Genomic DNA, 17,908 nt, shown 5'->3' with positions numbered 1-17,908 from the left:
GTAGTGCTGAAGGGAACTGAAACCATGAATCCTGGAGGGTTGTCCATAAATCCATAAGAGTACAAGGGGGTGGAGATCTCTTCTGAGCAATATGTTGCAAGGCATCCCAGATTTGCTCCTTAATGCTCATGTCTGCGGAGTTTGATGGCCAGCGAAAGTATTTAAACTCAGAAGAGTGTTCCTGGAGTCACTCTGTAGCAATTCTGGACATATGGGGTCTGGACATGCAAGGTCCATGTATTCTTGAGGTTGTCTCCATAGCCATACACGTCCATCTGCTCAGTGCAATTTGATATGAGACTCATCCGACCAGGCAATGTGTTTCCAGTCATCAATAGTCGAGTGTCAGTCTTGACGGGCCCAGGCGAGGCGTAGAGCTTTGAGTCGTACAGACATCAAGGGTACACGAGTGGGGCTTCAGCTCTGAAAGCCCTTATCAATGGTGTTTCATTGAATAGTTTGCACACTGACACCTGTTGAATGCCCAGCATTGAAATCTGCAGAAATTTGCGGAAGGGTTGAACTTCTGTCACGTTGAATGATTCTCTTCAGTGTTCATTGGTCCAGTTCTTGCAAGATCCTTTTCTGGCCGCAGCAATGTCGGAGATTTGATGTTTTGCCTGATTCCTGATATTCTTGGTACACTCGTGAAATGCTCGTACTGGAAGATCACCACTTCATCAATACCTCGGAAATGCTGTGTCCCATTGCTCGTGCGCTGATTATAACACCAAATTCAAACTCACTCAAATCTTGATAACCTGCCATTGTAGCAGCAGTAACCAATCTAGCAACTGTTCAACACGTGTTGTCTTACATAAGCATTGCCAACTGCAGTGCTGTATTCTGCCTGTTTACATATACTGTATTTGAATGTGCATGCCTCTACCAGTTTCTTTGGTGCTTCAGTGTAGTTTGACAGCAACAAACACATCTCCTCGAATGTGAGTGCAGCCATAGTAAGAAAAATGTCTCCGGGGAAGCCCAGGAAAGAAAGTGTGACAAGTGGAGAGCATTATCAAATGCCCGCCTGTAAAGTGAGAAAGTGCTGCAAATGTGTGTCCCAATATTCTTTGGTGTCATAAAATGGCGGAAACATGGATGGGCAAGACTCCGCCTGGTAAGCAACAACAGCTTGAATGGGTTGTGAACTGTGCACCTGCAAGTGTTCTGAATTTCCTTATGTAACAAGTTGGTTTGCTGCTGCAGTTGCTTCTGCAGGTGTTGCTGTTGCTGTTGCTGTTCCACGAGTTGCACGAGTACCACATCCATGAGGCACTATTAACCTTTTTTCTCATTGCCAAATACTGTAAACAGAATTGGGCACAACCTGTGGCTAACTGGCACAGGGCATCGGTGGTGAGTTGCCAAAATCCACGAAAGACAACAAAAGCAATGGACGAACAACAAGACAACATGCCAGACTGACAAATCTGTAATGTAAACCAAATCAAGAATCTAGATGTATCAGTATTTGGAACCAAGCAGTGCCGGGTACAAGGAATGGTACGAGAGGGCACTCAGAACATGACTGACGTCTGGGGCCCTGTGCTGCTAGCTTTATAGGATGGCGGTGAGTGCCAATAGGTGAGCGCGTGGGCCATGGCCTGTGCCTAGCGCTGAAGCAGCTACAGCAGTGCTTGCAAATATTAGGAGTGCCGCCTAGTGGATGTTGTCTAGATCCATGTGTTCTGCTGGAGACACACATATATAATGGAAGATACTGCCTTGCAGGCATATGGATTTTTCAGAGTGAAACCGGAAAGGACAGTTTGTTTGAATTCAAAAGGATTGTTCTGTCCTTCACATCTGCATCTAGATTTACATACTTCACAAGCCTCCATATGATGTGTGGTGGAGGGTACCTTGTACCACTACTAGTCATTTCCTTTCCTGTTCCAACTGCAGAAAGAGCAAGGGAAAAATGACTGTCTGTATGCCTCTTTACGAGCCCTGATATCTCTTATCGTATCCTTATGATCCTTACATGAAATGTACATTGGTGGCAGTAGAATTGTTTTGCAGTCAGCTTCTAATGCTGATTCTCTAAATTTTCTCAGCAGTGTTCCGCCTAGAGAACTTGTCTTCCCACCTTCAGTCAACCTGAGTGTGAACCATGCATACTTGATCATTCCTCGAAAATCAGGTGCACTAAACTGGTGCTGAATTAAAGTACGCATTTTAATGGAATCTTCCTTCAAAGCAATTTCTCTATTAGTCTGTAGCATTTTGAATTTTTTCCATGAAAATTTTAACCTGCCTGTAAAAGTAAGCATCACAGGGATGGAAAATCTGTACTGCCAATGTGGTAGTCATGAACCTTAGCTACTGCACTACACTAGCTTGGTCAAAACTTGACTGATGTTGCCAGTATAGGACTACATATAAAACTTGAACACCAAGTTTCTTGGAAACTAGGACCCATTGCGTGAAAATCTGCTAGTCAGCTACTCAGGATAGGTCCCTTTACAACATATCTAAGACTCATCAAAAGCGGTAATTAACAGGTCTGGTAGTCTCCATGGTAGACAAAATATACAAAGAGTTCGCAAGGACTCGCAGAAGAATACACTTTGACTACTTCCAGTCCATTCAAAAGTGCTACATTGCACCTGGAACCCATAGTTCTACAGCACTGTATTGGTACTGTGTGGATTTGATGGGCCTTCAAGAGCCCTAACTTTGAAATAGTGTATTTGAATGTTTTCCACTAAATTTAGCATCATTATTCACCACTCAAGCACCATGGCAGCTTTAGCTATGAGTAACAAAAAGTGGAAAATAATGAAGGTATGTCAGCTGTGCTCCATCCATTAATTAGGACATCTGGCAAGCAGAAAAGTGGGTGACTGAGTCACTGTATGCACAATATTCATGCGTGGTAGAACTGTATGCAAATCTGCTTTGTGATAGCGTCCAATATTCTCAGATTAAATGCTTACTGGTAGTTGTGTACATTACTGCAGGAATGATTCTATGGAACTTCCAGAGGACAGAAGACAGGCCATGTTACACAAGAAATATGACAAGGACAGGACTTGGGTGTCCTAAATAAGGGAGGAAGACTTCACATGTTTCACAGCAGATCAGAAGCAATCAGTGATGTATATATCTGGTAGCAAACAATAGGGCCATAGCAAATGGCTCATGTTTGTTGGCCTTACTTTAAGTGATTTTTGTTGCATTAACATACAACTTAGATTATTGACTAAAAATAACATTGGCATTGAGAATGATTACAGATTAGATTTCAGTAGAACAGATTGAGAAAAGCTAAGCAAATTCTCTAAGATTTTCCACTTTTCATCATATAGGCAACCATTGGAGAAAAAAAATGTCCTTAATTGTTGACTTAATCCATAAAGCACAATGGAGACGATATTCATCAAAAAATAACACTATTATTCCATGGACCCCAGAGTGTAAAAACATGCACAGCCAGCATGTTCTATCAATTCTCACTAACCAATAGAGATCAAGAAATGTTTTCAGCAGTGCAAAGACTGTAAAAGTAAGTATAAATCTACTGTATTTAATACAAAAAATATTTGGTGGGAGTAGTATCTAACCTATGGAGAGTATCATACAAACTCCTGACTGAGCATGTGAAGACCCTCATGGTGCTTTTGTTCTTCTCCATACTGCAGTTAGATCCTGCAGAATGGCTCAGTAATGGAGACAGGTACAAAAACATCTGACAAACTCCTCCGTAACAATGATCGGTAAATGTGCCAGATGCACAGAACCCAGGACAAAATTAGAGCAAAATTATGTAGCATATTTCATTATTTGCTGTATATGCAAAGAAAATTGCACTGGCAGTGACCAAGTGCAACAAGGGAAAGGTCTGTGGTCTAGATGGTATCCACTTGGAAGAGCTGTAATATCAAACACTACAAATTGTACTATATTTGACAAAAGTTTTAAGTGACTCAAAAAGATTTGGGCAAGTTTCAGGAATTATGAATAATACCAGAATAGTAATTATTAAAAAAATTCCAAGGGCCGTACAGGTCTTAAAATATGCAGAACAATTTGTCTACTCAGTGCAGGAACATCTCTTCTGTAGCTATCTTCCAGTGCACAGGAAGTTTCATTACATTAACCCAAGCCAGTTTTGCTTTGCATAAGGTAAGTCCATTGATAATTCTGCTAACCAAGCAGTGCACAAACTTGATAACACCCCCAAGAAATATGTGCTTCCAGTTAATGATAAACATTAAAATAGATGTCATCTACTTTAGGTGGCCTGTGATATTGGTGCAATACCATAGACACTCTACAACAGTTTTTGTGACTGTTGAAGAGGCAGAATAGTATATGGGAAATCATAAAGAATCAAAGAATGTATTGGTTATTTCACAATATCAGAAAGCTATTAAGTGGTCTTTCTCAAACACTCCCAGTGAATTGGAAGCCACATTATGGGAAACCACCCATATCCCACATGTTTAGAGGATATTAAACTGAGTTGGAGAAGAATATACCACTGTGGACAGAAAGGGATATCCAAAATTAGAGCCCAAAAATGTGACATACGTGACTGTAGTGATAAAATGTATTTCTATGTAATGATATGACTACTCCTCTACTAGATTCTTCAAACTGGACAGAAACTGATAACATTCTGAACAGTGTCTCTGGCATGTTACTTACAGAATATGAGGAGACTTGTCATAGAAAATGTGTGAATGAGGATGAAAGTGAAACAAGTGAAGTGCTAAATGAAAACAATGAACATAGTAATCCATCAAGTGCTATAGATCCTCAAAAACCTACAAAAATAGTGGAGAATAATACAAAAACTGCATCTGTAAATAGACTAACATAGTTTGTAATTATTGTTGTTCTTTAAAATTCAGTCCCCCCGGGGGACAACCACGGGGCCCTAGCCCTCGCAGCACTGCTTCTCTTTCTGTGCTGCTTGTCTCCTCTTCTCCTGTCCTTTTCCCCTCTTTTGGGGAGATATCTCGTGTCTCCATGAGCTCTTGAAGCTCATTTGCGTTGGTTTGCTTGTAGGAATATTCTCTCTTGTACTGTTCCTTCCCTGCACTGTTCCTTCCCTGCACTGTTCCTTCCCTGCACTGCTCTTTCCCTGTACTGTCCCTTCCCTGTACCACTTTTTCCTCGTCTTGCTCTTTCCCTGTTTATCTCTTTCCCTGTTTAACTCTTTCCCCATTTAGTTATTTCCCTGTTCCACTCTTTCCTTTGTTTTACTCTTTCCTTGTTTTGCGCTTTCCTTGTTTTGTGCTTTCCTTGTTTTGTGCTTTCCTTGTTTTGTGCTTTCCTTGTTTTGTGCTTTCCTTGTTTTGTGCTTTCCTTGTTTTGTGCTTTCCTTGTTTTGTGCTTTCCTTGTTTTGTGCTTTCTTTGTTGTGCACTTTCCCTGTTTTGCACTTTCCCTGTTTTGCTCTTTCCCTGTTTTGCTCTTTCCCTGTTTTGCTCTTTCCCTGTTTTGCTCTTTCCCTGTTTTGCTCTTTCCCTGTTGTGCTCTTTCCCTGTTGTGCTCTTTCCCTGTTGTGCTCTTTCCCTGTTGTGCTCTTTCCCTGTTGTGCTCTTTCCCTGTTGTGCTCTTTCCCTGTTGTGCTCTTTCCCTGTTGTGCTCTTTCCCTGTTGTGCTCTTTCCCTGTTGTGCTCTTTCCCTGTTTTGATCTCTTTTTTCCTCCGCTGCGGCATTTGAGGCCATTCTTTCTTTCCCCCTTTCCTTCTTATCTTTTCTTCTTCTCCCTTTGTGTGCCTGATGGCCACCCACATGTTTGACGCATAGCAGGAGACTGGGTTACAGATAATTCCCAGCCCCGGGTTGGCATTTAGGGCCCGCACGTACCCCTGATACAGGCCAGGCCCAGGGAGCGGTGATTGCCTGAGCTGTTACCTTCCTCCTCTGCCAAATGCTCCCTCTGTCTGTCATTCGGGAGTTGTGACGTAAGGTGAGGACAATCATGTAAGGCGGAGGGGGGGGGGGGGGGGGGCAGCTCCCCTTTGCAGGCCCACTGGCTGGAAGGAGTGCGCCATCAGAGACGCTGGCAATCGTGGGGGGACTTCTTCCCAATGACTGGCTTTTCTTCTTTTTCTCCGAATGTTCTCATAAAAGAAAGTGGAATGAGGCTCCTGCCTCAATGTCCCTGCCTGTTGTACCTCGATATCTAGTAGTCTCACGTTTAGACGAAAACCACACTTTTGCTACTATTAACCCCTTTGTTATACTGAAAGGCGTGGACGGCATCGCCGGCCCTGTGCAGTCATGCTCTCATCTCCGCAGTGGTACCTTGCTTTTGGAAATTGATAGTGCTCTCCCGGCCTAGAAACTACTCAAGGCCCAAATCCTCCACGAATATCCTATAAAAGTGGAGGCTCACAGGACACTTAACTCGTCCCACGGTGTTATCTACACCCGGCTGTTGGATGGTTTGACAGAGGACGAAATAACTAATTATCTATTGGATCATGGCATTACTGCTGTTCATTGAGTTATGAAGAAGGAAGCTGCCAAATTGGTGCCCACACGCACATTGTCCCTGACTTTCGATCGGTTAACGCTTCCTACCAAGATAAAGGCAGGCTATGAAGTCATCTCTGTGTGCCCTTATATTCCCAATCCATTGCAGTGTTATAAGTGCCACCAGTTCAGTCATACCAGCACGTCATGTAAAAATGCAGCCAAATGTGTCACTTCTAGCAGGGATGCACACGAGGGCGCCTGTCCACCTTCCCCCCACTGCGTTAATTGTCATGGAGAATATGCTGCTGCTTCTCGTTCTTGTCCCGTCTATCAAGACAAGCGGGCTGTTCAGGAGATAAGAGTGAAGGAGAAGTTACCTTGTCCTGTTGCCCGGAAACTGTTGGCGAGCTGTAAACCGACTGTCCCTTCATCTGGAAGCTACAGCACTGTCTTAGCCTCTACCCGTCCCACGAAAAACATAGCTACGCGAACTTGTGACTTACAGTTCAGTTCAATGATGGCAAAGTTGCCTCGCCTTCATGCTGACACTCCGTCTCCCACTTCCCGAGCTGTAGATTCTGCTACCCGTTCTTTGCCCTCACCGACAAAGACGGTCGCAACACAGCCAGAGAACCGTTAATTCAAAAAGGATTATTCCTGGGAAGATTTCCTGCATACCTCGAGTTCGCAGCTGTCTGGTTCTCCTGCCCAAAGCCAAAACAATCATCCAAAGGCAAACAGTCTTCCCCCTCTCCGACTTGACGGCCCTCTTTGACTAGTCGGTCCTTTTCAACTGACTGACACCGGGGAAGCTCCATTGATCCTGCTGAGTTGATGGACGCAGATTCTCCACCTATGGATTCCAGTGGCCATCCCTCCTCGATGGGTCGCCCTAAGCTGCCGTCGAGGTGAGTGTTTCTTCTTCATTCTCTGGTGTTTCTAAGTTTTATGGCCCTTGTACAGTGGAATATCCATGGCCTTCGATCTAACAGGGCAGACCTCCAGCTGCTCCTCTGATCGCAATGTCCGCTTGTAGTCTGTCTCCAAGAAACCAAGCTACGTCCTCAAGACCATTTTGCTCTTTCCAATTTTACTTCGCTACGGATGGTCCTTCCCCTTACGGCAGGGATTCCTGCTCATGGTGGTGTCGTGCTGCTTCTACGAGATGATGTTTGTCATTGTCCTATCCTCTTGCACACCCACAAGCAAGCAGTTGCTGCACGTGTTTTCCTTCCCGAATTTTCCTTTTCCCTCTGCACCATTTATATCCCTTCATCTTCTGCTGTCACTAGAGCGGACCTGATGCAGCTTGTTGCTCAGCTTCCTCCACCCTTTCTGCTTCTCAGTGACACCAGTGCCCATCATCCTCTTTGGGACTCGCCTGTCAGCTGCCCGAGAGGTTTTCTTTTGGCGGATCTTCTTAATCTTGTGTACCTGAACACCGGCGAAGCCACGTTTCTCTCCAATTCTATGCACACTTATTCACACTCAGACCTCTCGGTCTGCTCTGCCCAGCTCACTCGACATCTCGAGTGGTGTGCTCTTTGCGACTGTGGACTGTGGAGCGCGACAATGCGATTCGTGTCTGTCGACGTGCGCTATCTGTCTTTCACCATCATCCTACATTAACGAACTGCATCCGCTACAAGCAGCTATGTGCACAGTGCCGTCGCAGTATTAAGGAAAGTAAGAAAGCATGCTGGGTTTCCTTCACCAGCTCACTCAACAGATTTACTCCGTCCTCTCTCATTTGGGGTGGCCTGCGCTGGCTTTCCGGGACTACCGCCCACTCCCTGATTCCTGGTCTGACTGTGGCAGGAAACGTCATAGTCGACCTTGTCGATCTTTCCAATGCTTTGGGTCGGTACTTTGCGGAGGTTTCAAGCTCCACCCACTACCATCCAGCCTTCCTTCCTCGGTAACAGGTGGAGGAGGCTCGTGCAATCTCTTTTCTCTCTTTGAATTGAGAAATTTCCCTTATCAGCAGCTTTTGTAAGGTAATGGGACGCATGATCGATGGTCGATTAGTGTGGTGGCTGGAGTCACACCATCTCCTCACTAATGTTCAGTGTGGGTTCCGAAAGCACCGCTCAGTGGTTGATCATCTTGTCACCCTGTCGAAGTTAATCATGAATAATTTTCTGCAGAAGTGACAAACAGTGGCCATTTTCTTTGATTTGGAGAAAGCTTATGATACCTGTTGGCAGACAGGCATTCTATGTACTATGTACACATAGGGCCTTCGTGGTCGTCTTCCCACTTTCATCCGAGAATTTTTAACAGACCAAGTTTTCCGGGTACGTGTGGGTTCCTCCTGATCCCATACCTTTTCACAGGAGAATGGGGTTCCTCAGGGCTTCGTGCTGAGTGTCATCCTCTTCGCCATAGCCATCAACCAAATTATGGACTGCCTTCCAGCTGGCATTTCCGGCTCTGTTTTTGTTGACGACTTTGCTATTTATTACAGTTCCCAGCGTATGTGTCTCCTGCAATGCTGTCTTCAGCATTGTCTGGACTGTCTCTATTCATGGAGTGTCACAAATGGTTTCCACTTTTCTGCTACCAAATCCATTTGCGTCAACTTATGATGGTACAAAGCATTTCTTCCACCATCCTTGTGACTGGGCCAAAATGCTCTCCCGTTCGTGGGTTCTTAGGGCTTACGTTCAATAGGAAACTCAGTTGGTCTCCCCACATGTCCTACCTGGCTGCACACTGCACCCGGTACCTAAATGTCCTTCGTGTATTGAGTGGTACCTCTTGGGGAGCTGACCGGACTGTCCTCCTCCGCCTCTATCGCTCTCTTGTCTGCTCCAAGTTGGATTATGGATGCATTGACTGCTCCTCTGCACAGCCATCTTTCTTACACCGTCTAAATACATACACCATTTGGGGATCCGTCTTGCCACTGGTGCCTTCCGTATTAGCCCTTTTGAGAGTCTCTACATAGAAGCCGGTGAATTATGAATTACCACTGTCATACTGGCACGACACCCTACTTAGTAGGTATGCGTGTTGGCTTTCTTCCATGCCAGGCCACCCAACCTTTGACCCTTTTTTTGATGATATCCTTCACCCCCAGTATGAGATGTACGTTTCTTCTCTGTGGCCTCCCGGCGGCCGCTTTCGTCACCTGCTTCAGCAGCTGCAGTTCACACTTCCTGATGCTTCCGAATGGGGGAGAGCCCTTCACCACCTTGGATTCAGACACAGGTTTGTGTTCGTTTTGACCTCAGCTCGTTCCCGAAGGATTCGACTCCCAAGCTTGACCTATTGCTGCAAATTTCTCGAACTTCGCTCACAACTTGCTGATAGCATATTTTTGTACACTGATGGTTCCAAGTCCACCCACGGTGTTGGCTGTGCTTTTGTCGTTGGGGCTGATAAGTTTGAATACTGGCTCCTCGACCAGTGCACAATTTTTACAGCAGAGCTTTTTGCCCTGTATCAGGCTGTTCACTACGTCCGGAGGCACCAGCTCACTCGCTGTGTGATCTGCTCTGACTCCCTTAGTGGCCTTCAGAGTCCAGATGATCCCGATCCAGTCCACCTCATTGTTAGATGGATCCAGGCCTGCCTCCATTTGTTCCTGGATTGGGGAGCCCAAGTGATGTTCATATGGGTTCCTGGCCATGTTGGTGTGCCTGGGAATGAACCTGCTGATGCTGCAGCCAAGTGCGCAGTCCATCTCAGTTGGCCCGCCTCTTACTCTGTTCCCTCGCAAGATATGTGCACTTTTCTCTAAACTCAGAGAACTCTCCCAACAACCTGGTCGACTTTCTCCCGGCTGTCTCGCCCTGAGGAAGTAATGTTAGCTCAGTTGTGAATAGGGCACTGCTGCTTTAGTCACCGCCACTTGTTGAGTGGCGACCCTGCATCCAGTTGTCCTTTCTGTAGCCGGCCATTGACAGTCAGACATTTCCTGATCCTCTGCCCCTATTTTAGCTACTTACGTCTCAGGGTCAGGCTGCCACCTGCTTTGCCAGACATTTTAGCGGATGACGTGTGAGCTGTGGCTCACGTCTTAAGTTTTTTTAAAAGCAGTAATATGACAAAAGAGATTTGATTTATATCTGGTGACTCCAGTGTCTTGTCAGTGTCTTGTAGATACTCTTACATAACGTCTTGGTGTTTTAGATTTGTTTTTTTTTTTTTCTTCCTTTTTGTATTGGACCTCGCAATGGTTTTTTACCCTCGCAGACCCAGCATACTATGGTTCTATACTGGGTGCGACCTTAGATGTTTTGCGCCCTAAAACCCGATACAAAAAAAAAAAAAAAAATAAATAAATAAATAAATAAAATAAAATAAAATTCAGTGTAGTAATGTGTGTCTGTTACGGTGTTCATAATACAGACATGCTCAGAAAAACCGGTACTGAGCTAGATAACACACTGATGGAAAAAAATCGCAACACCAAAAAATAATTAATGTAGAGTAATGAAATTTCGAGTACACATTTGTCTAGATAACATATTTAAGTGATTAACATTGCAGATCACAGGTTAATGTAAGCATGGAACATGCCATTGCAAATGTGAAATGCTGGTACAGTAATACCTGGTGTAGCAGCTAGAATGTCGCATGCAAATGTGTGTGCATTTTGTTGCACAGGTGCTAGATGTCAGTTTGTGGGATGGGGTTCCATTCCTGTTGCACGTGATCGGTCAATACAGGGATAGTTAATGCTATTAGTGGGTGACGCTAGAGTTGTCATCCAATGATGTCTCATATGTGCTCAATTGAGACAGGCCTGGTGATCGAGCAGGCCAAGGCAACATGTTGGATTACAACAGTGGTATGTGGTCGAGTGTTACTCTGTTGGAAAACACCCCCTGTAATGCTGTTCGTGAATGGCAGCACACCAAGTCGAATCGGCAGATTGCTGAACAAATTTGCAGTCATGGTATGTAGGATAACCCTGAAAGTGCTCCTGCTGTCATACGAAATCACATCCCAGACCATAACTCCAGGTGTAGGTCCAGTGAGTCTAGAACTTACGTAGGTTGGTTGCAGGCCCACAACTGGCCTCATCTTAACCAACACACAGCCATCACTGGCACTGTGGGCGAACCAGCTTTCATCAGAAAACACAAAGACCTGATCCTACCTTCCAATGAGCTCTTGCTTGATGCTACTGAAGTCGCAAATGGTGGTGGTTTGGGGTCAGTGGAATGCACACTACAGGGCATCTGGCTTGGAGCTGTCCTTGAAGAAACCAATTTCTAAGAATTCATTGTGCTGTTGTGGTGTCAACTGCTGCTCAGATTGCTGCTGCAGATGCAGTGCGATCCATCAGCGCGTACACCAAATACAATGGTCTTCCCTCTCAGTAATGCCACATAGCTGTCTAGAACACTGTCGTCTTGCGACTTTACATTCTTGTGACCACTGCTGCCAGCAATCATGTACAGTGCCTACATTCCTGCCGTCTTTCTGCAGTATCACAGCAAGAACATTTGGTTCCTAGTAGCCCTATTACACCAAATCCAATCTTAAAGGTAACAAACAGTTGTGACTATTACAGCTTGTGTTTGAAGCAAATCTGATTTGCATCCTCATAGTGGTGCTACAAGCACCACTTTTACGTGGCTGATGCAAAATTTGTATAAGCATCATCTTTCAGGTGTAAAAAGACACTACTAACTTACGTTGCACAACTCCTTCTTGGTGTTGCAGTTTTTTTTTTTCTCCTGTCAGTGAATTTAATAATGTGATATAAAAAACTGATCCTGGCCTGAGTCCAAATGAGTACTATTAAGTTATAGGAAATTGCCTAGGCATGGAAGACTCAATGTCTTTTCTGAGACTGATACCTACTGAAGGATAGAGGGCGAGGAAGATAACTTACATTTCCTCTACTCCTGTTAGTACTATCATAATTTCTTCTCAGAATCATTACAACAAGATTATTGTTGTTATTATTATTATTATTATTATTATTATTATTATTATTATCATCATTATCATTATTGGATATAATCTCCATCTGTTACACAAAACACTGTTTTTGCACACAACCCAAATATGTTTCAGCACCTCTGTGCCATCATTGGTCCATCATATGAAAAAACTGTTTTGCATAACAGGCAGACCTTATATCCAAAAATTTTAACTGCAAACACGGCAATTGCAAGAGCACCCAATTCAAATGATGTGCCTCATTATCATCATCGTCACCGTCATCATTGTTGTTGTTGTCATATTTAGTTGCATAGGTGGACCACATTTCCAAAATGATGTGATGGTTGTGGTGATACAAAACATAAAAATGATGAACAGTCACATTCTTCCTCCTACTCCAGGATAGTGTAGAAGTTGCAAAGTTCTCAATGTCATTATCTATATATATTAAATTCAGTTTCATTTTAAAATTTCAGAGTATTTGTTGTAAATACATTACAAATTATTTAGAGGATTTGATGTGAGAACTATACTGTATGGTGTGATTATGTAGGCTTTCCCGGCGTAATAAGTCTTGAAAGTCTCTTCGGGTTTGCTGCCGGATCCTAAAATCAACTTGACTCAATATTTCGGCGATCCAACTGTCCCTGTTTTGGAAGGCAGAAACCGTGATGGGCGGCGCATGCGCCGTGTACTGAACGGTGGCCTATATAGGACGTCGATTTGCAACCTGGTGTCAGTTCTCAGCGGGACTCATCAGCAGAAGCAGCATTTTCCTGAAGGCGGCGAACAGTTGAATCGCCAAAATATCGAGTAAAGTTGATTTTAGGACCCGGCAGCAAACCCAAAGAGACTTTCAAGTCTATACTGTATGGTGTTAAATAGCGCTATATTAGATTGTCCTTTGCAGCACTACCGCCATCCCCCAAACCTACCCATGCCATCATCCCCCTTGTAAGCTGTGTGAGTTAAAAGTTTGCTCTTTGCTTTCTGAATTAAAGAAAATTTTGATTCACTACAAATCCTGCAAAAATGACACAAGAGCTTTGTGTTAAACCGCTGTGCTTTTATTTTTTATGCTTATCAAACATTCTCTTGTTAATGAAAGATTTTGGCATGACTACTACAGGTAGCGTGATGCATCATATCTGCCATGAATAAGTGAATTGAACCGAAGTAGTATACTTATATAAAGTCTACACATGGTAAAAATTAAAACCCTTCAAAAATAAGAACTGCTCATAGCCATATGTGATACAGCTGAGTTCAGACCAAGGTAAATATGCTAATTTCAAAACGTCTGATTTTGGAACTGTGTCACCAAAATACCATTGTTAAACATAGACAAGCAGTTGCATTTCTATGTTGCCACACTACAGATGATGGTAGGTGGAAAAAGCACCACACTTCTCAGTGGCTAGATGCTTGTGTGTGTGTGTGTGTGTGTGTGTGAGTGAGTTCTCTTCCCTGTTTGATAGTCCATTACAGTTGTGTAATTGATGTTAATTCTTTATTTTATAGCAACGTGTATTGGAAGCTGGATGTAGACAGTGGAGGCATGGCAAGTCCTTCTCCTCAGCCATCTCCAATGCCCCCACCTCAGACACCTTCACCTATGGGTCCTCCCCAGCAATCTCCTTCCCCTATGCCATCTCCATCAGGTATGGCTCCTCCTCAAGCCCCTTCGCCAATGGGCCCTCCACAGCACCACTCCCATAGTCCAACAGGCTACAGTCAAGGACCTCCACCTGGAATTATGCATATGAATGGCCCTTCTGCAATGCAGCAGGGTACTCAGACGTTCCAACAGCATACCATGGTTCCACAGGTACGTTTTTTCTGAACTTACTTTGTTCATTCTGGAAACAATTGTTGTGTGTTCGTATGTTGTGCTCTGCAGCTAAGTCAAAAAACTAAAAAAATAGACACTGTTATTGGCTGCAATGGTAATTGAAGTAATGTGAGAGTATTATTCTCAAGACTCACCAAAAAGGCACTGTGCTATGAAGAAATCAGGCATTAAAATTTGAAACCAAGACATATTATATCATGATGAGATGCAAACTTTGTAAATCTATTAGATCTTTTTCATGTCTTCTTCATCTGTAGATTTTCCATTTTTTTCATATGAGGGTAAGTGTATATCAATTTACCTTGTTGTGTTGAAGATAAGGAAAGAAGTCAGCTGTATCACCTGTCTGTTTTGCTTGTTGTGTACATTGTGATCTCATTTTTTGATATCAGAGCCATAAATGGAGATGTAGCCTCGTCAATGTTGGTAGCTAAACTGATGCCCAGTATGCTTAGTGTGTCATGCAGTCAATAATGAAATTTTGTATTAGACCCATGTGACTCACAATGAAATCTATAATTTGCTATTTTACCTAAGCACTTAGCGATATTTATCCACTGTGGTAGTTATAACAAAAGGGCATTGGCTTCAAAAAGAAAAAGAAAGCAAATTTAATACAGAATCAAGTCAGGCTGTGAAAATACAGTATTGTGATAAAAACTGAAATAAGCATATTGCTAACAAATTTTTGCATACCTTAGAAAATGAAAGGGACACAGTAGAAGTTTTATCAACAATTGCTGTATGTAGAAGTGATGGAAATATGCTATAATAGTACTGTTTGAATCCCAGAAAACACTGCCCATAACTTTTTCAATAAATTAATCAACTTGATGTCTTTTGGTATATGGTACGTGGCCACCAACTTCCACCTACTACTTTGACTGCTATATCATTTCTAGCGTGAAGCTCTAGATATGTCTGACATTTATGTTATCAATTTAGCACACAAAATCTGTTGATCCAAACATTGCTGAGGAATTCGTTTTTGTGTTTGCTTCTGTCTACATCTACATACATACTCCACAAGCCACCGTACAGGGTGTGACGGAGCGGAGGGTATCCTGTACCACTACTAGTTATTTTCTTTCCTTCTCCACCCGCAGATAGAGCCAGGGAAAAATGACTGTCAATAAGAACCCTAATTTCTCGTATCATATCTTCATGGTCCTATGCAAAATGTACATTAGCAGCAGTAGGATCATTGTGCAGTCAACTTCTTTTCAACAGTGTTGAACAAATGTGACAGCCACCTGTTGCAAAGCTTTCACAAAGTTAATTCATCCCTTACTGTCTGTCACACTCTTCCACCTGATATATTTATGGTTCAGCTGATTAGTACACTGTCAGTTGCTAAGTACCATAGTGTGCCCTTCACTAACTTTGGATGAATGTCGGTTAATGGTAGAAGTTTCAAAACAAAGAATTTTATTTGCAGAAAGTTGTATTTACCGACCACAAATAACTACTGATTAAATAAACTTTTATTTGCTACCAGTTATGATTGCAACTATAATCGGGCAATTTGTACTGTAACAGAGAAGACACATGGGGTGCAGTTGATCATCGAAGAATCTGTGCAACAATGAGTAGAGAACGTAGTAGTACTATCTTGTTAGTATGAAAACTTTCCATTACTTTACTTTGTACTCTGTGTTTCTTTTCTGTGGCACCAAATGGAGTTCTATAATTTTATTTCTATTGAAACCACAATAAGAGTGATATCATGATAAGCTGCTGTAAATAATTTTTTGTGATTATGATGAAATTGAGTTCTGACATTTTCATGAGTATGTTCACCACATATCCATGCATTGATGATCATTTCAATGAAAACTGTTAGTGAATAAAGGTTTACTTTATCAGCAGTTCTTGCTGGTTCATAAATAAGGCTTTCTTTAAATATTTACAAGCTGTAGAGCACCACTAGACAAATAATAAAGAATTTTGTGATGGCATGGTATTTCAGTTTAACAAATTTGAATAGTGCACACAACACTACTGATTTAAGGAGCTGTATACACAAGACTACGTAACTAAACAAGTATGAAATTATTCCAAAATTTACCAAAATAACAAAAGCAAAACTTCACTGATATCAGTGCAACCTTTGTGTCACTTTGCTCATATTTATGTTGTCTAATAGAAAAATTTTCCAACAGCAGGTAGTTCAAGACATAAAGGAATTAAAGACATTAGCTGCCAGTGTGCATTGATTTATATCAGTGCATCAGCATGCTCAAATTCTGCAAAGAAAGTAGAACTGATAAATGCACCAATTCCAATAGAAGATAATTGTGGGGGATTTTAATGCAAAAGTAGGAAAAAAACTAGAGGACATTTCATAAGTGCAGAAACTTTGTGTGTGTTACTAGAGATGACAGAGGATACACACTAGTAGATTGTACCAAGAACAACACGTTTTCCATAACACACACTTCCAAAAGAAAAAAATGGGCTTGGAAAAGGCCTAATGGGGCTCTATTTGAGAATGAGGAGGTAACAATATTAAATTAAGAAACAAGTCCAGCATATTAGAAAATTAAAAAAACACAATGATGAAGGAGGCAGCTATTTAATAAATTTAATTATGTAAAATGCAGAATACATTGCAGATATGAAGTGAGCAAAAGAAAAGAGAATGGAACCAAGCAAGTATTAAAGAAAAGGCAAGAGTTTGAAGTAAATGATAACAGAAATGTGGTAGAAAATGTTGAATTAAGCAAATCTGTTTGGAAGTTTGTTCAGTGCAACTGAAAACAGAGTACAATGAAAATGAAACAAAAACTTACTCTGGATATTTCATCACATTTCATCAGTCAGGATGCTTGGCAAAGGTGCCTGGAAGTGATTAAGGATGGAAAAAATGTAATACAGAAGAAACTACAAATTTATTTGCAGAATGTTTGTGAAAGAAGACAGTTCCACAAAACTGGAACATGGCTGTAATTGTTCTGTTGTACAAGAAAGGAGAGTGATGAACATCAAACTATAAACTTATCAGCCTACTTTCCATAATGTGCAAGATGGTTATTAAATAACACCCAATCCATAGAAAATATGGATTTAGTCAAGAAAAGTAAGAAGCTGGCTTAAAATATTGATAGAAAACAATGGATCATTAGCAAGTTGTGAATGAAGTTATGGAACAGAACAATGAGCATGTATTACTATTTTGGATGTGATTCATAGATTTCGAAAAAGCTTTTGACTTTATTTCTACAAAATTTGTACTGTCAGCCCTTCAAAACAAAAACATTGGTTCAGCTAGTGGTGGTGTATTAGAGAATAATACAAGGATGTGCTGAAAAATAGTACCTCTTAATTATTTATGTGAAAACTCTTAAAGCTTTTTAAATAAAACAAATATTATTAACATTTTACATCTTTATCCTTCATGCATACATATTTGCAGCCTTTTGCCACTAGAGGACTCCACATTGTGGCATGTAACATGGCACTGTGTAATGTAACTATGTCGGTGCGTGACAAACAGCATACTTTAATCAAGTTTTGAATTAAAAGATTTCTTCCACACATGGAGCACCCTTTCCTTCAGCATGGCAAGGCCAGATCATGCACGAGTGCTGCGATATCTGCAAAAATCTGATGCCTCGGGTTCACTGTCATTTATCATCCTCCAAACAGTCCTGACTTGGCCCAATCTGATTTTCATCTGTTTCTAAAACTTAAAGAACATCTTCCAGGGATC

The 17,908-nt window shown here is 42.1% G+C and overlaps 1 protein-coding gene across 3 annotated transcripts in view; it reads left to right on the top strand.

The window, feature by feature from the left end:
• Positions 1-17,908, top strand: part of LOC126184368 (ATP-dependent helicase brm) — a 437,613-nt gene that overhangs the window by 120,779 nt on the left and 298,926 nt on the right. For all 3 annotated transcript variants that reach the window (XM_049926751.1, XM_049926752.1, XM_049926750.1), the window contains one exon: positions 13,866-14,172. In XM_049926751.1, the coding sequence (XP_049782708.1) occupies positions 13,866-14,172 (307 nt within the window). The remainder of the gene's footprint in view (positions 1-13,865; positions 14,173-17,908) is intronic.

Source organism: Schistocerca cancellata, chromosome 4, assembly GCF_023864275.1.
Source record: "Schistocerca cancellata isolate TAMUIC-IGC-003103 chromosome 4, iqSchCanc2.1, whole genome shotgun sequence".
Classification (NCBI taxonomy): Eukaryota; Metazoa; Arthropoda; class Insecta; order Orthoptera; family Acrididae; genus Schistocerca; species Schistocerca cancellata.
The sequence above is the reverse complement of the archived record's forward strand: the minus strand, read 5'-3'. Positions and strand labels throughout refer to the sequence as shown.